Source organism: Penicillium odoratum, assembly GCF_028828045.1.
Source record: "Penicillium odoratum strain IBT 22623 chromosome Unknown utg000001l_segment0_segment0, whole genome shotgun sequence".
NCBI classification, from domain to species: Eukaryota; Fungi; Ascomycota; class Eurotiomycetes; order Eurotiales; family Aspergillaceae; genus Penicillium; species Penicillium odoratum.
The window spans coordinates 2,802,776-2,822,806 of NW_026643143.1; the positions used below are offsets into that span (position 1 = coordinate 2,802,776).

General features: G+C 48.6%; 11 protein-coding genes across 11 annotated transcripts; 5 read left to right on the forward strand and 6 right to left on the reverse strand.

Annotated features, from left to right (window-relative positions):
* Positions 1-144: 144 nt before the first annotated feature.
* On the reverse strand, positions 145-398 carry N7520_001066 (uncharacterized protein; the record flags this gene model as incomplete). Its single annotated transcript, XM_057135001.1, has 2 exons — positions 145-317; positions 371-398. The coding sequence occupies 2 exons, from the start codon at positions 396-398 to the stop codon at positions 145-147; spliced, it is 201 nt and encodes a 66-aa protein (XP_057000937.1).
* Positions 399-1,044: 646 nt separating this feature from the next.
* On the forward strand, positions 1,045-2,044 carry N7520_001067 (PCI domain-containing protein; the record flags this gene model as incomplete). Its single annotated transcript, XM_057135002.1, has 2 exons — positions 1,045-1,303; positions 1,362-2,044. 2 exons carry the CDS (start codon positions 1,045-1,047, stop codon positions 2,042-2,044), a joined length of 942 nt encoding a protein of 313 aa, XP_057000938.1.
* A 563-nt stretch (positions 2,045-2,607) lies between these two features.
* On the reverse strand, positions 2,608-3,841 carry rgsB (uncharacterized protein; the record flags this gene model as incomplete). Its single annotated transcript, XM_057135003.1, has 3 exons — positions 2,608-2,844; positions 2,894-3,620; positions 3,681-3,841. The coding sequence occupies 3 exons, from the start codon at positions 3,839-3,841 to the stop codon at positions 2,608-2,610; spliced, it is 1,125 nt and encodes a 374-aa protein (XP_057000939.1).
* A 662-nt stretch (positions 3,842-4,503) lies between these two features.
* gcnE (histone acetyltransferase GCN5) lies at positions 4,504-6,084 on the reverse strand (the record flags this gene model as incomplete). Its single annotated transcript, XM_057135004.1, has 7 exons — positions 4,504-4,524; positions 4,577-5,284; positions 5,349-5,463; positions 5,528-5,736; positions 5,791-5,844; positions 5,904-5,995; positions 6,063-6,084. 7 exons carry the CDS (start codon positions 6,082-6,084, stop codon positions 4,504-4,506), a joined length of 1,221 nt encoding a protein of 406 aa, XP_057000940.1.
* A 748-nt stretch (positions 6,085-6,832) lies between these two features.
* N7520_001070 (putative DNA repair protein Rad1) lies at positions 6,833-7,987 on the forward strand (the record flags this gene model as incomplete). Its single annotated transcript, XM_057135005.1, has 1 exon — positions 6,833-7,987. One exon carries the CDS (start codon positions 6,833-6,835, stop codon positions 7,985-7,987), a length of 1,155 nt encoding a protein of 384 aa, XP_057000941.1.
* Positions 7,988-8,251: 264 nt separating this feature from the next.
* On the reverse strand, positions 8,252-12,376 carry N7520_001071 (MRX complex DNA-binding subunit; the record flags this gene model as incomplete). Its single annotated transcript, XM_057135006.1, has 4 exons — positions 8,252-12,034; positions 12,090-12,180; positions 12,253-12,314; positions 12,356-12,376. The coding sequence occupies 4 exons, from the start codon at positions 12,374-12,376 to the stop codon at positions 8,252-8,254; spliced, it is 3,957 nt and encodes a 1,318-aa protein (XP_057000942.1).
* Positions 12,377-12,952: 576 nt separating this feature from the next.
* Positions 12,953-14,126, forward strand: N7520_001072 (GATA transcription factor LreB; the record flags this gene model as incomplete). Its single annotated transcript, XM_057135007.1, has 2 exons — positions 12,953-14,024; positions 14,083-14,126. The coding sequence occupies 2 exons, from the start codon at positions 12,953-12,955 to the stop codon at positions 14,124-14,126; spliced, it is 1,116 nt and encodes a 371-aa protein (XP_057000943.1).
* A 576-nt stretch (positions 14,127-14,702) lies between these two features.
* Positions 14,703-15,813, reverse strand: N7520_001073 (uncharacterized protein; the record flags this gene model as incomplete). Its single annotated transcript, XM_057135008.1, has 3 exons — positions 14,703-15,108; positions 15,165-15,464; positions 15,518-15,813. The coding sequence occupies 3 exons, from the start codon at positions 15,811-15,813 to the stop codon at positions 14,703-14,705; spliced, it is 1,002 nt and encodes a 333-aa protein (XP_057000944.1).
* A 252-nt stretch (positions 15,814-16,065) lies between these two features.
* On the forward strand, positions 16,066-16,311 carry N7520_001074 (uncharacterized protein; the record flags this gene model as incomplete). Its single annotated transcript, XM_057135009.1, has 1 exon — positions 16,066-16,311. The coding sequence occupies one exon, from the start codon at positions 16,066-16,068 to the stop codon at positions 16,309-16,311; it is 246 nt and encodes an 81-aa protein (XP_057000945.1).
* A 680-nt stretch (positions 16,312-16,991) lies between these two features.
* Positions 16,992-18,293, forward strand: N7520_001075 (FAD-dependent oxidoreductase; the record flags this gene model as incomplete). The annotated part of the gene is made up of 3 exons (XM_057135010.1): positions 16,992-17,234; positions 17,393-17,778; positions 17,840-18,293. The coding sequence occupies 3 exons, from the start codon at positions 16,992-16,994 to the stop codon at positions 18,291-18,293; spliced, it is 1,083 nt and encodes a 360-aa protein (XP_057000946.1).
* Positions 18,294-18,464: 171 nt separating this feature from the next.
* Positions 18,465-19,046, reverse strand: N7520_001076 (uncharacterized protein; the record flags this gene model as incomplete). Its single annotated transcript, XM_057135011.1, has 1 exon — positions 18,465-19,046. One exon carries the CDS (start codon positions 19,044-19,046, stop codon positions 18,465-18,467), a length of 582 nt encoding a protein of 193 aa, XP_057000947.1.
* Between the last annotated feature and the right edge of the window lie 985 nt (positions 19,047-20,031).

Consider the following 20,031-nt stretch of genomic DNA (forward strand, 5'->3'; position numbering starts at 1 on the left):
GGCGGTGGATGATACATTTTATAAATAGCAGTGGGGGCATTTAACTTGGATATGATTCTTCGAATCGTTCCACGACGCATCCCCACAAAAAGGCATTCACAAAATATGATTCTTTCAAGATCGATCAAACAGTCTGAATCCCACTTACGATGCCTGGATAGAAGTCTCCTGAGCCATAGCCAGTTCCAGAGTACGACGACGGCGTTCCGTCATGATGTATGGGATCCGAAGGGTAAAATTCTCTTTGTAGTGCCCGACCTCATTATCGGTTTTCAGTTGAAATGGGGCATTGCTCGGCAGTTTCAGTAAGCTCCAGGCTAAAGGAGAGCACGTTAGATGCAGCCTCAAATTTCTGAGCCAGGCAACTTACGGTGCTGCTCGGACACAAAGGTATCCATGTAGTTGATCAATGGAGTAGACTGCGATAACAAAGGTAGGGCTGGGAAAATACATGACAAAGAGTAGATGGCAAGATAAGTGCAAACAAGTAGTGTGCTGCGCTGCATGAATGGACACCTAAGGGCAGCAGTAGCTACTTAAAAAATGTTCTCTTTAGAACCGAGTCCCATAGTATCTTTGTTTGCCCCATTCGTGTTACCCTACTATATAGGAGTAACCATATCCACATTACTCAAAGCTTGTTATCAGTACCTACTAGGTATGTCTATATAGAATATGAGGGATGCAGTTAAAGAATGTATAATTTTAGTCTACTAGTATTTATACGGTGAAAGTTTCAGCTCTTGATGCTATTAATGTCTAATGAATAAGTAAGTCGAATTTTTTCTTTTATATATGTATAAGCTGTAGCACAAATAATTTATATGTATATAAGGTGCAAGTACATACAACGGGGGTCAAACTTGGCGGGTTGAGCCCTTTTAGCATGTAAAAATATGAAAAGGTTGGTTAACTATACAGAAGATAAGTGATGTCTATGGTCCACCTATCACCGCCTAGTTGGGCAGTACAGTGGATCTCTACAAGCTCCCCTCTCCAACTCTAAACATATTCCCATCACCCTTCCTTCTCTCAACCATCACCATGGATACACCGCACACCCGAGCCATCGAGGCTCTACAACCGTTTATTCACCTTGCCAACTCCAACAGCGCCACCTCCCCGCGCTTTGTCGCCAACATAATCACAAATGCCACCTCCAGCCCACACACTTACGTCTTCGGCGAGCTGCTGGAGACACCCACCATCCAATCCCTAAGCTCACCCAACACACCAGCAGAGTACAAGAGCTACCTCAAGCTCCTTGAGATCTTCGCCTGGGGAACATGGAAAGACTACGAATGTACGAAGACAAAAACCCCGCATCTAGTGTACCAAATTAACCCAAGTGTCTACAACAGCAACCCCCAACCTCCCAAAACTAAGCTTTGAACAAGCACAAAAACTCCGCATTCTCTCGCTCATCACTCTCGCAACAACAATCAAACCCCTCACCTACTCAACTCTCATGTCCGAACTTTCCCTCTCCACACCCGGTGACCTCGAATCCCTAGTTACAACAGCCATCTACAGCTCCCTGATTACTGCGCGCTTGTCACCCGCCACTTCACCGGCCACTATCAATGTGACATCCGTCGCGCCGCTGCGGGATGTACAGCCGGAGTCCCTACCGCAAATTGTTAGTCATCTTACCGAGTGGCAGCAGCGGTGCGCGGATGTGGTTAGTAGTTTGGAGGCAGAGATTCAAGCTGTGAGGGATAATGCGACCAAGCGAGCCGTGTCCGAAGCAACGCAGAATCGATTGTTTGAGGAGGCGATTCAGAAGCGCAAGGCGGCTGCGGCTGCGGCTGCAAGCGGAGGAGGTGGATCGGGGAATGCGGGCGGAGCTGGAGGGTCTAGACGGCGTGGGCGAAGGGGATTTTGGGGGATGGGTAATAAGCGGGAGGCTGAGGATATTGATAATGATGATGGGTTCTTTGATGCTGGAGACGGGATGGATATCGACGAGGGTGCTGGGGCTGGAGCTGGCTCTGGACGGGGGCTTGGCAGTCGGACGAAGAGGATACTGGGACGCCAGGGATGAGTACGATTGCTATGGCTTCCCTATTCCCATGGACTTTCACAACAGGTTCTTTGGTGATGACTGGATCTCACGAAAAAGAATCTAAAGTCTGACCGCATACATATGATTACGAGTTCAGTTTGATGGTAATGGTACATGTGTCAAATAGATTGATTGCATTCGTAAAGCCCCCCCAAGGGCAACGACTCATTGATAACATAAATACAAATGTCTGGGGTCAGAAGGGGTATTGGTAGAAGGAAAAATATGGCAGCGAGATCAAAGAAGTAGCAAATATGGACAGGACAATGAGAAATAAGATTCGCTGAAAAAGCGGGTGGGGGAACAGGTGATCAGACCAGAAGCCTAGAAAATTAGAGGCTATTTGGGACTGAAACCGAAGTATTTTCAATCAATGATGCTTCACAGAAGCAGACCGCAACATAGAATCCAGACGCCAGGCTAGGAACTCCTTCGACAGATCAAATCATTGCAAGCGATGGGGACGCAGAGGCACAAAACAGGGTACCGAGCTGTACAAGGTAGTGGATGCAATCTCACGAATTGCAGAGCAAATGACAGGCTCACATCATGGTTCCGGGGACGAAGATGAACAAGATACTCAATGCGGCAGCTGTGAGGAAGGCAACGGCCGCAGTGACAATGGCACGCTTGTTCAGCAGCTTGCGGACGTAGGGCTCACGAATCGGCGCCCAGTTCATGAAGGTGTATTCGCTGTAGGCTATGAAGGCCATTACGGGATCGATCTTGTACTGGTAAGAGACGATGAAATAGGCCGCAACAGCAAAGGGAAGAATAACCTAGATTGAAGTTAGTATTGGATCCAATCAAAAGGTGGAATTTACATACCCAGCAACGAATGTGTCGAGGCTTGTTGCGCAGAACAACGTAGAAGGCTCCCCAGAATCCACCACCGAAGCTGATCAGAGCAAAGGCCAAACGCAAAATGATGCTCAATGGAACTAGGTTACCCAGGGCCTTGGCCTGCAAGAACCCTGGGAAAGCATCGCGCTCCATGGCTTGAAAAACGTAGTCCTTGGCGGGGTCGAACACCTGTGGGTCATCACGGCCGTCATCCTCGATCAGGTTGATAATAGTCGAAACCATTGCTTCAGGCAAGACAATTTCACGTTCGGAACCGGGTAGCAGGTAGGTGTACAGAATCTTCTCGGCACTGGCACGGATATCGTTGCGGGCAACAGTGTGACCGGGGGAGTTGGAGTCGCCGCCATTGTGAGTGGCGGAGCTGCGGCGTGGCTGATCGGGTGACTCAGTGCGAGTCGGGTACACAGACTCGGATCCGATACTGTTCTGAGGCGAGTGAGTCGAGGTGTGGGTTTCAGATCGCAGGAAAGCAGACAGGCGATGATCGGCATCCCGTTCTTTTTCGTTGCCTGGGATGCGTGAAGGCCCAGCCTCCACCAGCGGAATATCACCCAGGTTCTCCAAATTCTCAAGCAGCGCAGAGGATCGTTTGCTGTCCGCTCTCTCCATGTCGGGTGTTGCGACGAGTACTGAGCGGCGAAGTTCACGGACATAATGGCGACAGAGAGACATGTGTTGAGAAACATCAAGCCTGAGACAGATTTGTTAATACACTCCTTTCCAGGACCTGAATCCTAAGTTTAATACCTACCAGAAGTCAAGGTAGTCCACAGAACGTTGCTGGTCGCGCATGTAAATGTAGAATGAAAAGAGATCGACAGGGGCCAGAGTGCGACGACTGAGAACTTCAAACAGGGTCGGTAGGCGATTGCGCGACTCCGAGTCGGAGTGCATATCCCAAGAGGAAGTCATGTTGAGTTGTTGAGGGGAATTGACGGTGAAAATTCCAGCACCGAGGGGTTGAAGGTTGACCCAAAAGGGGTAAAGAGCGTGTTAGTTCGTCGCGCGCGGGTCCCGAGCAATGTAGCTTCAAGAGCGCCTTGGCGACAATCGAAAGACAGAACAATCCAATTAAGATTTGTAAAAGATGGAAAACAGTGTCGAGTGTTAAAGAGGGGACGTGGTGAATGTAAGTAGGATACGCCGTGTATCGTGTGGTATTAAGGACCCCTGGGAAGAATAACAACAAACAAAATTAGAAAAGCAAGCAGCTACCTGGATAAGATAGCAAGCTGGAATTTCAGGAGAAATCAAAATAAGCCCACGACGTGGTATTGAAACGAATGAGGCCAGGCACTCCAGGCAAGGGTTGACGATAGATTCGATCGTAGTCAATCTCTCATTCTTTCGTGCCTGAAACAACATCGCATCAACTGTTTATCCGGGACCCACCTGTCACCCGCGACGCCCATTGCATCATATCTACGGAGTACGATCTACATTTCATGTCCTCGAATAATTATAGACGCTCTTAATGTTCATTCATATTCTTCATAAGGTACCCACCGCTAAAATATCCGGGTATTGGTAAATAGACAAGCCACAAACGCCTTTCTTTCCATTAATCACACAACTCAATTGTTGTCAGCCAAGTGCTACGGTTTGGTTAGCTAAATTCCTTACGTTATAGAGCGTGACTCCACTTACCGACCATTCCGGGATAGCCCGGATCTGCTGATACATGAACCGCTCAAGTTTAGTCGCACTCTTGGCATATGGTGTCGTCTCGTTGTTATACCGGCGACAGTTCGTAAAAATTAACGTCGCATCTTTGATGAAATCTTGTGGGGTCGGGTACATGTCTTTCTCATGCTTTTCCTCCATGGTAGATAGATCCATCGGCTCGAGAATCACCTCATAGTAGTCAGGTACTTCATCTCGGTTGACTGGTTGTGTGAATGGCCAGGCAGCACTGTGATTCTGCATGTCGTTCAATAAGTGCAAAAGCTGGTTGTGATTTGGTCCATGACGAGGCTGGCGCGCCATTTCATCCATGTCAGGCGACCATCCAGAGTCCTTGATGGCCGGGATAGAGAGAGGATCAATTTTATTCACTCCATTCTTCCACTCCTTGGGCGGGGGATGTATAATATGTGAACGGCTGAAGGCTCGAATCTTCGCCTGCACAGCTTCCTTCTGTTTTAGTAGCATCCTACCCATCTCCAGGTATCGAATCTTGGGCAGCATCGTGCACTGCATGATTGTACCACCCTCATAATCCTTAATGTAACCCATCCAGATAGATCGGTCAAGCGTGATTTCCTTGGTAAATCCTTGTTTTTTGAAATATCCGATGGCGTAGTTATCCGCATAGGTAAGGAAGTGCATGATGGGAGAGGTTGCCTTGACATAATCCTATTTGTGGGTTAGCATTAAGAACAAAATAAGCTTCGAGGATTTCGGATGGTCGTAATCATACCTTCAAATGAGACATCAAATGTGCTCCATATCCCTTGACCTGCTGGTCCGAGGAAATGGCGCAAAAAACAATTTCCGCAAATTTGCGACTGTTAAAAGGTCGATATGTGATTCCTCTTGGGTAAAATTAGTCCATAGTACAATGAAATCAACGATTTATAACCATGACAATGCACATACCCAACAACTTCAAGAGGGTGCTTTATAATCGCAATTGATAGGTGCGACCGGTCATATACGAGGCGAGCGATATAATCCTTGGGCATCTTCGGGAGTTGCTTCTGGAAGATGCACTTAAGACCCGTTAGGACGATGAAGCTGTCATGCGAACCATCGTTGTTGACGACGCGAAACTCGATATCACCTCGGCGCTCTTCCAGCACAGCAGGCTAGAGGATAAGTTAGCAACTGAAAAGCTGGGTGTGACAGCGGTGATAGCTTACCTTTTCGGGGAACGGCACAATGCGCAGGGGTGGCTTCAGTGCTGGGCCATCTTCCTGAGACATGATGTTAGAGATCGTTGACGGATCAAGGGATATACTAGTAATTGACGAACTTCTTTTTCTGGGGAATCAGTGCGCGCTTTCTTGCTTGCCTGCGGCTGAGAGTCCGGGGAAGCGGGCTCCTCTGAGGCTTTCCTCTTTGAACCTGGTACCAGTTAGTATCTGCCTGGAGTGACAGGCACTGCAACCCCCTTCATGAGCAAAAAACATACTTTTTGGTGAAACGACAGCCATAATACAAGCTGGGAATAGCTTTGGATTCAGTTGGAGTTAACTATCGCGTCTTCGGTGATTAAGCAGTTGAATGTGACTGGGGTCGGAACTGGAATAACTGTTCCTCCGGATCGGCCAGATCACATCTATACACGCGTTGTTTCATCCGTTGCTTGACATAAACCTCTTGCCTCTTCATATCAATTCCATCACCCTCATGTCGCTGAACGAAGTCTGGGAGGCAGCCTCTGCAACTCCTTTCCAACCCATTGTCTCCAAGGATAGCCAATTCTCCATTGGCTTCAACCTGCTCCTCTGTGGTATGCATAGATTCCGCGACAGTTTCTATGCCTCTACTAACTTGCTCTACTTTAGCTGTGATTGCCAGTGGTCTTTTTGGACTGAGTAAGTCTCTTCCAGAACCTCATGGTATCAATTATGCTCACAACCTTTAGACCGTTCTTTCGTCAGCCTCTTCACCCTGGGCGTTCCAGCCGCACTGGCAACCGGGTGAGTACCTCGATCTGCTTCAAACTAGCTTTCTACTAACGCATACTGACAATATTTTGATTGATAGATTCGGGGCTGTGTTTATGATCTGTGCCGTTGGAGTTTATGTTTAACGCGATACCCATTGTCTACCCCATGTACACTAAGCGGGGAATTATTGCACGGGACCTGTACTGCTAGAAGCTCCCAAACTATCACATTTGCGAAACCATTAGTCCCTGCTTCTACCTCCCCAAAAGTGCCACCTGGACTAGCAAAGATGGAGCCTCTCTTCACCGGCGTCTCCAACAACGCCCATCACCTCTACACTCTCCTCTCTTGCATCGGCTTCACCTCGAGAGCCACAGTCCAGATCACCCCCGAGGGTCTCCGCTTCTCTGTTGAAGAAGGTCGCGTCATCCAAGGCCTTGCTTTTCTCGACAAGTCCCTCTTCACCAGCTACTCTTTCATTGCGACTCCAGATGCCAGCCAAGCAGAAGCACCCGACACTCAAGATTCGGACGAGGTGATCTACCCACAATTCGTTATCTCCCTCTCCGCCCTCCTCGAAACACTGAAAATCTTCGGTATAAACGAAAATCAAGATAAAAATGACCGTGACACCAGTCTCCCACAAACCAATCCCGCCTCGAGCGCTTTCTCCGCCCCCTCGCTATTGATGAACCGCTCATGCACCCTTCAATATGCATCCCACGGCGCACCATTTAGCATCGCTATCACCGAATCAGGCGTCCAGACGACTTGCGAATTGGTGACATACGAACCAGAAGACGATGAATCCGACATCCCCCTCCAACGTGATGCAATTATCATGAAAATCATCATGCGCTCCGCCTGGCTGCATAACTCCATTGCAGAACTCAACTCCTCAACACCCACCATCCTCAAAATTTCTGCGTCCGCCAAGAAGGCACCTTATTTTGCGCTCTCGGGGGCGGGCGGGTCATTTAGTGAATCTACCGTCGAGTTCTCCATGGATCAACACAAGGAGATTTTCGGGACGGCACCGAGACAGACAACGCAAGCATCACAGGCATCACACAGGCTGCTAGCAGATGATGGATCCTCCCGGGCAGGTGCAGCGAAATCAAAGCTCGGTCCTACTGTCACCGAGACATTCATGGTTTCGCCGCCTTCGTCTATGGGTGACCAGATCAAGCAGAGTTACCGATTTGGGCTAATTCGTAAGGCTGCGAGAGCGATGTCTGTTGCTAGTAAGGTTAGTATTCGGGGGGATCAACAGGGTGTGTTGAGTCTACAGTTTATGATTGAGTTAGATGATGGTCAAGCCCCTGCTGGGCGCTCTATTGGGGCTGGTATCAAGACCACTGGGCCGGTTTGCTTTGTAGATTTTCGGTTCGTGCCATTATTGGACGAGGAAGAGGCGGAGCTGGATGTCCCAGAAGATGGATAGGGACTATCTCATTAAATACTACGTCCTTTAATATTCATGTCACTGTAACTGAATTCTATTGATATCGACCCCTAGACGCCTAGATATGGTTATGCTCTCATGTAAATGCTGTGGGGAAACCTAGAAATATGCTTGCTCTTAGCAAAGTCGACAAAGAAATTGACATCGAATGGAAAAGAGAAGAAAAATATGAGACGCAACGAGACGTGAATCACAGGACCTAGATATGATTAGCCTAAAATCGTGACACCGATGTATTCAAGATTAGCATACCTCAGCGATGGACTGCCTTTCAATGATCGACTTCTGTCTCTCATTCCGTGAGACCCGATAGTAATAATCGCTAAAGTCTCCGCACTGCATATGCCGCAAGAACTCTTCGTCGTGGGTGATGACAATCAACTGGAAATTTGACTGCTGCTGTCGAGCTTTGATAATATCATGTAGTGATTCAGCCAAAGAACGAATATTATCGCGATCCAGGTTGGTGGTGGGCTCATCGAGAGCAATCAATCCACAGTTGACACCGAAGCACTCTGCCAGAGCAAGACGGATGATGATACTAGCCAGTACTTTTTGTCCAGCACTGCAACGGCCTCGCATATCCATCTCTGCTCCTTGTTTGACCATGCAAACACGGTAGTTGTATGACCGGTTACCCTTCGCATTTTCATTGTCGGATCGGATGAGAATCGTGTCAACGTCCGTTCCACGGTAGGTCTTTTGCCAGAGCTCGCCGACGATAGCGTTGATTTCCTCCATCTTCAGACCGTGGTATTGCATGATGGCTTTGTCAAGGGCACCGCCGTAGCGTGCAAGATCCTCAACCGCGGCTTTGGTGGTTTCGACCTTGATATGGGCCTCCTTGTACTTGGATGCAGCATCTTTGTAGTCGGTGTCCCAGTCTTTCAGGAGTTGCATCAATTGGTCGTCTTTGGACTTCATCTCTCCCATCTTGCTGGCTTGTTTGGCTGCCAAAGCATTGTGCTCACGCGTCCAGCGTTCTGACTCCTGCTTGAAGCGGCTGCGATCAACGTCGGCATTTTGGGATTCCAGTTGCTCGATATTTTCCAACACGTCGTCCAGAGATCGTGTAGCTTGGCGATATGTCAAATTATCCGAGTACTGTCGTTTGGTATTTTCACTGTCCTTGAGCTGCGTCGAAATCTTGTTGATTGCTCGGGTAATTTCGCCTTGCTCGACCTCCAGTTGGCTAATCTCTGCCTCGATTTCAGAGAGCTCTTGCTTAATCCGCTCGAGTTGGCTCGGACCTCCCCGTTCAATGTACGAGTTGATCTCCTCGTTCGCCAAATCAAGCTGGTGAATACTGTCTGAGAGGCGGGTGATGTCATGCTGTAGATCTCGCTCTCGCCCATCGGCTCGTTGGCTGATCTCATCGTAGCGAGCTTGAGCCTGGAGTAATTCGGGCGTTAGCCCTTCGATATCGCTGTCCGCTTTCTCGATTGCCTCGCGCTGCTGGGAATTCAATTTTTTGTACTCCTCCAGGCGGGCGAGCAAGTCGGCCTTCTTCTCCAGCTGGAATTTGGTGCTGTCCAGTGTACTTTGGACATCTCGCAGCTGCAACTCAAGCTTGTTAATCTCACTCCGGGTCTGATCCCGTTCGTTCGTGAGCTTGGCCAGCGTCTTTTTCAATTCGCGTGCCTTTTCATTGTTCGCCGAAATCTCATCTTGGATATCTTGCAGGGTTCGGCATACTGACACATTGTCTTGCTTCGCGGAGAGTTCTTGGATTTGCGAAGCGATGGTTTTGATATCAGCGTCGTATCTAGCAATGGTATTGACTGTCTTGCTCAGAGATTCAACATCTCTCTTGCTTTCCTGCTTATCGCTCACAGCTCGGTCGTGGATCTCAAGCTTGTCCAGCAGTTGATCGCGCTGTAAAACGCATTCGTCTTCTTCTTTCTGCAATTCTGGAATGTCGGTTTCGGAGAGACGGGCCCAAGTATCGTAGGCTGCACTGGCTTCGCGGGCAGTCTCAAGATCTACTTCCAACTCTTTCAAAATTTCATCTTCAGCATCCTTGGCCGCCTTATTCACCAATGCCTCCAGCTTCTTGGTGAATGTTTGAAGCTCAGTCTCGGTTCTGAAGGATCTTTGGCATGTGCGACACATCTTGGTTCGTTTCGCTGCGTCAACACACTTGTTGAGGTACTCGCCCATACCAGCATATTGATCAGCGTCCTTGCGCGCCATCTCGTACTGGGCCTGACGATCTTTGAGCGTTGTAGGGTATTCAGAGGGCTCGGCGTCAATCGCCTCACGAAGCTCCTTGACGCACTCGTCGAGCTCCTTTCGGCGCTGTTTTAAGGATTTGGTTGCATTTTTCAGCTTGAACTCGACTTGCTCAAGCTCTCGGCTAACACCTTCACGATCCCTCTCTGCCTCGGATACCTGCCTAGACTCAGTGTCGACCGCGTTCTGAAACTCCCGCTCCAAAGTATGAGGCTGCCAGTCTGCACCGACAACCTTCACAAGTCTTTCTCCGTGGGCCGTTTTCATTGTCTGAAGACTCCGCTCTTTGTCTTTTGCTTCTTTCTTGAGGTGATCCAACCGAGCTAAATCACCAGCCTTCTTCGTGGACTCAATCAATTCTTCATTCAATTTTGAATTTTCATCCTCAAGATTTTGGATCTGCGTATTGACATCCTGGATCCCTTGGTCCCATGAAGCAACCGTAGAGCGTTCTTTCGCGCGTTCAAGGCCAAAGTTGATGTCTTCAATCTTGGCCTCCAGGGCTGCTTGAACACCTTCATCAACTTCAATCTCATTTAGTTTCCCTTGATAATTTGCTGATTCTCTTTCATTGTTCGAAATCTGCCTTTTGGCGGAGTTCTTGGTTTCTTGAAGAGCGGACTTGCGCTGTCCAATTTCATTTAGAGTGTCCTGAACCTCGCGCAGCTCTTTCTGGGCTTCGCGTTTCACCCGATCAAGTGCCTGGTTTCGTTCTTTCAAGAATCGCTTGACCTTGTGCATAAAAGCGTCAATGCCCTCCTGGTTCATGTGTTCGTCAACACCATAAATGCTGTTCCCTCGAGCGACCTCAGTGATCATGGCTTGACGTCTTTGAATCTGGCGCTCGAAATTGGCCTTGTCGTTCTCGTGTTTGCCATTTTCGGCCTGTTTCAGGCCCAGCCGCTGCCGAGTTTCCTCGATACGAGCCTTCAGCTCCATATAATTCTCCTTCTGTGCTTCTTCCTGCTGTTGGTATTCGATTTGCTTCGTCTCAAATTGCTCGAGATTCGACTCAAGCCACTCATCCGACTCCTCAAGCTCGACCAGGTGTCGCTTGAGATTGTCTATGGTAGTCTGAATGCTTTTGGCTTCGATTCGCTTTCCCTCCAGAGCACCGAGCACCTGCGCATATCCTTCAGACTCTTTCCATGCCTTGTCAGCAAGCTCGGCGACACGGCGCATCTCTTTTGACATCTTTTGAGTCTCATCGCGCAACTCTTCGATTTCATCTTGAAGCTTCACCGAGCGCTTCTCCGCACGATCCGCCTTGTCCTTGTCTTCTTTTGAATGTTGCTCCATGATTTTATATTTCGCCAGCTCTTCGTTCTGCTTTTTACGAAGGGCCTTGATGTTATCAATGGCCTTGGTGTATTTCATGGCTTCGAAAATCTCGTCGAAACGCTTTTTAAGTACGGAGGGTTCACTCATCGGCCAAAGACTCTCGTCCTGGTGGCAAAAAATGACTGAGTCCAAGACAGCCTTGGAAACACCCAGGTACTGCGGCATGATCTGGTCCAGCTCGGCCACTCGTGATGAGATTGCCGTTCGCTCACCATTTTTCATCATCATAAGATGCCCTTCCAGTGTCTTCTGTTGTCTTGTCGTCTTCTTGACCGTGAGCTGGAGACTGCGGGTAGCCACCATCTTAGCCCCAGAGGTTCCCCTAAAGGAAAGCTTCACCTGCGCAAGCACCTCCTTCTCGCCACATAATTTCGGATCATGGATGAAAGCACCGCCTTTGCTGTTCGGGGGGAGATCGCCGGTGGTGGCATATTTGAGGCACTCGATGATAGTCTAAGACTGTCAGTTTGCGCTCACGGTCTGACGGTTTACCTGCCGATAACTGTACCGTTTTGCCTGATCCATTGTATCCAACGATCAATGTAAGAGGTGCGTGAAACTGAATGGTCTCACTGCGCGTATTATCGAAGGAGCGAACTCTAGAATCAAGAGAAGCACTTAGCATGAGATGCGGAAATGAGGATCGTAGGCTATAGAGTTAGTAAAAGAACATACCCCAAAATTGAGAGTTTATCAATCTTCGCTGTCGTGAGTAAAAGGAGTCGTCAGATATCTTTATACGTATTGTTGATGTCTTTGGTAAGTTTCACTTACACCTGTTTGGACTGTTAGCATGGGTACGAAAAAGCGGGGGAGTGGGTTATCTTACATTTCGAAGCACCGAAGCGACTAGAGGTGCTTCAGCAAACTCTCGTTAAGAATGAGTGATGAATGATAATGTCATCCAGCATTTGATCCCTCCAGAATGTTGTGGTGTTGGCTTATGATGCATCAACTTTCTCCACTTCTCGCGCATGAGCGGCGCGACACGAAGTCACATGACTCCAATGGTGAGTTAGATAATCGCCCCACAAGGAGATCAGCGTGTATCTATCACTGTGAGCGGACGGATGTTATTTCCTTTTCTTCTCTGGAGTTCCAGACTTTCTATTAATAAGAAGTTCGAATTTACCCCAGTCGACTGAATCAAACATTGTCGTGCTTTGGCTTGCAAAGATTGAATATGATCTCACCCATCCTGAATCTATAATTTGGGTTTCTGGAAACTTATTTTGCGGGGAATCGACCGTCTGGACCTCCCGTTAAGCTCGGATACCCAATTACTCTTGCCAATCCTCTTACCGCGATTTCGAATCTCCCGTCCCTCTTCATCCCCACTTCCTCCCTCGATTTGGCTTCGGTCTCCTCGATATGGCCCTAAGCCAGCAACAGCAGCAAGACAGCCTGCAGCCACCCGCGGTGCAGCGGCCATCCGTCTCCAACGAAGGGAGCCAAGGATATACGCGCGATGGATCCTACGCAAATTTTGGGTTGCAGGCGTCGCAGCAGGACCCCGGCTGGATAGAGCGGGTTTTAGAGGAAATGAAAGACATGCTTCTACTTCTCAACGCCCAGGGTCGCATCACCTATGCGTCGCCCTCTGCGAAGAACATCACAGGGCGCTCACCGAAACAACTCGAAGGGACTCCGATTACAGAATATATTCACGAAGGTGACCATGCCATCTTCCATCGCGACATGGATGATGCGGTCGCTAAGAATCGTCCGTTCCGTACCCATGTTCGATTCCAGAAGACCAATAGCGGTCATTGCCTCATCGAGATCTACGGACACCCGCATATTGCCAATGCAAATGCGGCACAGGGCCGGAATACAACTCCCCAGGATCTATGTACGGGCTTCTTCCTCATGTGTCGGCCCAACCCCTCGAAAGCCTCACTGCTCCTCGATTCTTTTCTCGAACACAAAATTGAGAATGCGCGACTTGTGCAACAAATTGCCAAGCTGCAACAGGAGGAGGAGGAAGAAGCAAGCATGAACCGAGCTTCAAACAGCAAGATGGAGGACGACCAAGAGCCGATGGATCTTTCTATTATTCCAGGGATCTTGAGCGACCAGGAATCCAGCGAGACTGCTGCAGCGCAGTCAGATGAATCCGCTACCAGCGAAGGGGCAGATTTTTACGATCGGGAACCTCGACCAGAGGGCCTATCGCATATCGATGGCATCGAGGTCATCACAGGCCTCTTCTATGGCGATGGCGAGCGGTCGCAGGGTCTCAGTACTGGTTCGCGCCAGGGTCGACTAGTCCAATGTGATATCGATATTACCACCGCTGCAGATCAAGCACGGAATGTGCAAGAGGGAGACAGACGTAAACGACTCAAGAGTCAGCATGTTTGCAGTGATTGTGGAACCGCCGACTCGCCCGAATGGCGGAAAGGACCCGAAGGGCCTAAGACTTTATGCAATGCCTGTGGCTGTAGGTTTCCCCCTCCTAGGTTTTTTTTCGCTGTTGACGCTAATTGCCCCCTGTTTAGTGCGCTGGTCCAAGAAAGAGAAAAAGCGCCAGGGGTCTGCCTAGCCGTTCATCACATCAGATCCCGAGCTGGCCTCTTGCACCTACTCTTTCTCCATTCTTTGGTTTCTTTTGCGTTAAGATATACCCTGCCATTCCTTATTCAGGCTTGATGGTGCGATCTGAGGTTTCTTGACATGGTATCTATTTATTGCCTTGTACCATGATCGGCGCAAAATGGTTGACGAAGTAATGAGCAAATCCGTTCTGATGTTATCATCTTGGACATGTACATATTTTAATTTGTTTTTGGTTCTGGGTTCCACTTCACCAGCGTATATGGATTGGAAATTTGAGTTCATTTTTGTACGTTCTCAATTCTGCCTATCATATTGTTCATGAATAATTAAATAACGATTGCCAGACATCAATGCTGGAGAGAACCAATGTTCGGAACGCCGTAAATGGTATGTACTTGGGGTGTATTTTGGTGCTTCTCCCAAGTCCACAAGGAACCTAGTAAATAAAGGAGAGTGGGATGTATAAACAGGCAAAAGCAAAAAAGCATGGTATCTGGTATCTTAAACGATCTCCAAGCAAGAAGAAAAAAACACAAACATATCAACTCCTACACATCAGACCTTAATTTGTAGCTTTCTTCGGTGGAGGCGGGAAGTACATCTGCGATTGCGACGCATCTGGAGATGGTTGATGCGTTGTCTGCGGCGAAGGAGCACTGGAAGAGCCATTCTCACGCAGCGGAAGGTCCGAAGCCTGACTGTCGAGTCGGTTGAACGCCAAGTGACGAGGAGTGAAGGGGTACACGCCTTGCCCGCTCAAGCCGGCTGGTTGCGCGACCAGAGGTGGGAAGCCAGGAGTGCGAGGAACCAGGCCGGGAGTTGTAGGGTAGTAAGGGGACTTCATGATCTCCTCCTCAAACTCCTTTTCAACGCGCTTGTCCTCGCGGGCTTCATCGACCTCGTCGCGCTCGGCCCGGGTGATGAAACAGGAGCGGACTGAGATGCAAAATTCGGTGAAATAGATCAGACTGGATTTAGGTTAGCGGTCAGGTTCTCAGTATACTTTGGGGGAGATAGTTCTTACATGACAATAATGCATAGAGCGAAAAGACATTTCGCCTGCCTGCAGTATCCGATATCCGATGTCGAGTAGGCGACGCTGCAGCTCTTGGTGATGTACCATGGGGCCCCGGGTTGGGGATGAGATGGGTCTGACATGTCGGGACCGGCCTGGTAGCGGGCTGCAAAGGCATATACGACGATGCAGCCTCCGTGGATGAACACGGCGAAAGGAGGGAAGAGCAAGTGCATGAAGTGAACTGGAATTTTCACAATCAACAGGAAGGTACTCAGGACACCGATAACCAAATTGAAGTTGGTCAAGCTGAAGTTCAGTCAGTAGGAATTATATAAGAGATTTGCAGCTAGGAGACGTACAAACTAGACCACACGAGGGGAGGAGTATAGGGCTCATAGTTGGCAGCGGAGTAGAGAGCCTGATCAGGCGAACTGTTGAAGCCATTCTCATAACCATCCGTCCATAACAGCGTTCGGTATGTGTTGTGGGAAGCAATACCGGTGAGGGTAAGGATGACGATAGTGAAGGGGACCTCAAGTCCCATGAGATAGAAGAGGAGCTTGCGATCCCGCCATTGCTTGGGGAAGTACCATCCTCGAAAGAACTCGAAGTCCTTGATCGACTCGATCTTGAACTGTAACTGTTGCTTGTGCATGGCGGCGGTGTGTGGATGAATCACTTGAAGCTGACCAGAATATTGTAAGCGCCTTGGAGTAAGACGAAACAGTCCAGCAGCGACAGCGAGACGGGAAGACTAATGGAGTACAATGCGACTCGGCCAGGCCGGCTGGCAGTGAGATCCAGTCTTTCGCACGTCAAAGGCCAAGGCCAAGAGATATAAAAAGGACAGAGCTTTACAGGAATGTCAGAAAATCAGAAACACACAGAGTTCTGAGCGATCCGGATGATGGGCGTTAGATATGAGCTCGAGACCCCCCGGGTGGTCGACACATTGAGTCGCCCATCGCTCGCATGCAGAGAGGGGGACGAATCAGAGCAGGGGCTAGGTGCAGAGGATCCTGGGAGTGTTTCCAGGACTTGCATCTGGCCAATGCTTGACGGCGGCAAAGCGCCAGCAGAAGCAGGTCGTGAGAACTGTCGCACCAATGAGATGCCAGAGACCGGGGATAGGCTGCCGGTCGTCACACACTAGTCGGTGTGATGGCTTAGTGGATCTGCACGAGTCCCTCCGCATCACAGCAACACGGCCACTTGCTCTTGCTGAATGAATAGCGAAACGCTGTGGTGGGGCTGATTGTTGTAAATTCAGTTTGTTCATTCTCTCTCCGTGATGGTCCATGCATATCGCAACTCATCCACAGGTGATGGCACTGATGAGCCCGAAGATCAACTTAGTTGGACAATCTCACTCAAGTGCTCGGAGGTTAGCATCCTGTTTTTCGGGTCTTTTTTTGTGATTACCAGGCTTTTGTTCCTATTTATTCTTCCGGACTTGGATCCTATCGGAGAAGATGTACACGGTACGGAGTATATGTTGGTAGTCAGACTTATGGCCGCTGGAGTCATTCATTTGGAAAACTTCAGGCGAAATATAATTCACAGTATGAAATGCCATAGAATAGTCAATCTCATGTATTTGTTTCCATGTAAACTTTTCATGAACGGATGAGGCAGATAGGAGTTGTGGGTGAAGTTCAAGCATGAATCATTTCATTATCTAAGTCATCACATCTCCACTCTGAACCTGCCAAACCCAACAAATCCAAGACTCGACAGTTATTCTTGTCGAAAGATACACATATTAATTTCCATATATCTGTACATGAGCCAAATTGCTTATCAATCGCAAATTGTGCATCTTATCAGAATCCAATGAGGGGTATCCGACCGCAACCAATCCACCTCCCCGCGCTTTACCTCCGGCCCCAGCCGCCACGACTAGCTTACATCCCGAAAACACCAATGAGTTCAAAGCGAGAGGACTCCATTCCACATGAGCTGCGCACGGCAGCCGAGCCCCGGCAGAACAAATTGTACCCGGTGCATCTGACTCATGTGGAGCAAGTGAACCGATCGATTCGGCTCCTGCACTTTACTATTCCAGGCCCAGAGAACGTAAGCTCCGACTTGATATTGTACTACCCGAACCCCGATGACAATCTGGATCGATGAATGGATAGCTCCACATTTCTCTGATGTCCTCCAATATGCGCAGCTATTCCTTCCATCAAGTAATTCAATCCTATGAACCATATAACTTACATTCTCTATAGGGTGATCAACGACAGCCCTTCTCGTTTCTCCCGGGTCAGTGGCTAGACGTGCATATTCCATCTATACCCAACGCCGGCGGGTTCACCATCACTTCTACTCCGGCAGACGCCCAGGCCTTACCGTCATTGGATGATCTAGAGGCTTCAATCGCGACAGAGAACGTAGCTGCATCACTTGTCTCGCAGGGTCGAGCCCCATACGTGGAACTAGCAGTCCAGGACTCACCATCCAACCCAGCAGCTGCGTGGCTGTGGAGGCCCCAGTACGAGATCATCGGAAAGAAAGTGAACATCCGAGTAGGGGGAAGCTTCGTCTGGCCACCGACTGGGATCGATGTCCACGAGATCAAGAATGTGGTCTTAATTGCCGGCGGCGTAGGGATCAAGTAAGTATCCGGAACATTGTGGCAAAGCGATCTGACATGGATGCTGACATGGGAAACACAGCCCCCTGATCTCTATAATCTCTCATATCAACCAGACCAAGACCAAGCATCCACTCAATGTTCAGATCTTATACTCCAGTCGACTTCCTGAAGGCCAGGAAACTGAAACATATGAGTCTGTCCTGGAGCAAATTCTGTTTCTTCCACGAATACGACACATCATTCGTTCCCAGGGTCCATCCTCTCAACTAAAAATTAGTCTGGACGTGTTTCTCACTTCTGCGTCCACGAGTCAATTTCCCTCGGAGTCCCCTGCCGATTTGAACATCCATCTGAGACGAGTAAGCGAACAAGATCTACGCTCAGCACTTGTGGGCGGGAGAAACAAGCTGGATCCACAACACACTGTGGCTTATGTCTGTGGACCGCCAGCCATGACTGATGACCTGGTTGAGAAACTCCAAGGCATCCTGGGGGATGAGCCACAGAGAGTATTTTTCGAGAAATGGTGGTAATGGGATTAAGATCTTAATACAATCTATTTTGCAAAGAGAAAGATTCCGTCTAAGATCTAGTCAATAATCTCAAAAGGATCGGTGTTTAAATTTAAGAAAGTATATTACACTTTATTCAATGTTATCCTCAACTACACAGTAGCTTACAAAATGGGATTTCATTGGAAACATTTACATGCTCCTCTCGGAATGATCTGTAGCGTCCAACTCCGTTGGAGCGGAATTTGATTCCAGTTCCGCGAAATGTCTGTTTGTATATAGTTCCACGGGCTTGAGGGACCGTTGTGTTTGTATCATAGGCTGATCGAGATTTGACGCGTCCTTGCTCTTCCGCTTTCGATAGAAAACCATAGCCATAATTAAGAGTATAATAGCTCCGACTCCACATCCAATGCCAATTCCTATTTTTGCTCCCGTCGAAAGCCCATTGCTGGTAGATGTATTGGTTGTATTGTGTACCGACTCAGTTGTGCTGGTTGCAGATGCTGTCACGCTTGCTGCGCTAGTTGGTGCTGAGGTCAAGGTCGAAGAAGTTGACGCGTCAGAGGTTGAGGTCGCTGATACGAAATCGGTAGATTGCCAACGAATTGAAACACCCTTCCCCTGGATTCCAAATGTTCCTGTTTGACTCGTCACCGCGCCGTCGAATGTATAAACGTAGACGGAATCCGAATTGGTATTGGAGGAGGTGCATGGGTTGCTGGAGTACCATGGCCAGGCATCTCCAGTCTGGGCATTGTAACCACTAAGCATAGAATCATCAAGTTAATAAATGCCCTCATAAATAAGCATAGGGGCAGATTATAGGCGAATATACCTAGGACAACAGGTAGCTCTTGTCTCGACATTATTATCAAGCGATACTTCTGATAGACCGGCAGCTGTATAGCCTGATGGACATATGCCCGGCGAGAAATAGCTTGTTGTTGCGGTGGAAAAGCCCGATGGGAAACATGTGCTCCAGTCTCTGGCTCCGAGGCTAACCCACCACCAAATTTCAGTGGCTGTGGATACCGGTGTATAATAGTTGGAGCCAGACCACCATTCGATATGGTATGAATCTGTGAAGCAATCCGCGGGCGGTGTGAATGTAGTGGTGAGTGGGCTTGGACCACTGGTTATCGTGGAAGTCATCGGAAGGGAGAGGAAAGGAACGACCTAAACATTTTACAGCCTCGGGGGATCCGCGGGTTATCTTTCCTCTTTATTAGGGGCCAAATCAGTTTCGAAATTAATGGCAACATTCAATTGACTGCAGAGTGGGGAATCTGATGCGCGTTCTCACGCTAACTAACTATAGGAAGACTGGCGTTTAGCTACTCCGTAGCGTATGCGAAAATATCATCATCAACCTTAGCGTTCAGTTCCACTGAAGGGGTTCTTTGGATTAAATGAATCGGAGATTTCGTGAAATTTACCTCCGAATTCCATCATATGGACGACACGGACATAAATTAAGAATTAACTACTCCTATACTACTGAGTCCTTACCCAATCGTGTATAACCTTTTGCAGGGTGGATCGTTTGGCACGCGCTAGCCAATGGTGTGACATCGTCTATGTACCGGGGCGGGGATGCGGCCCAGGGTCTAACCTATTATTATGCCGGGAGTTTGATAAGTAGCCAGCTATTTACTACTTGAGAGACATTCCTCTTTCCTAGGTCTCTAGATTATATAAGATCTGTTCTTCGGAAACAACAATTTACCTAATTATACATAGTGATCGACAACTTTAT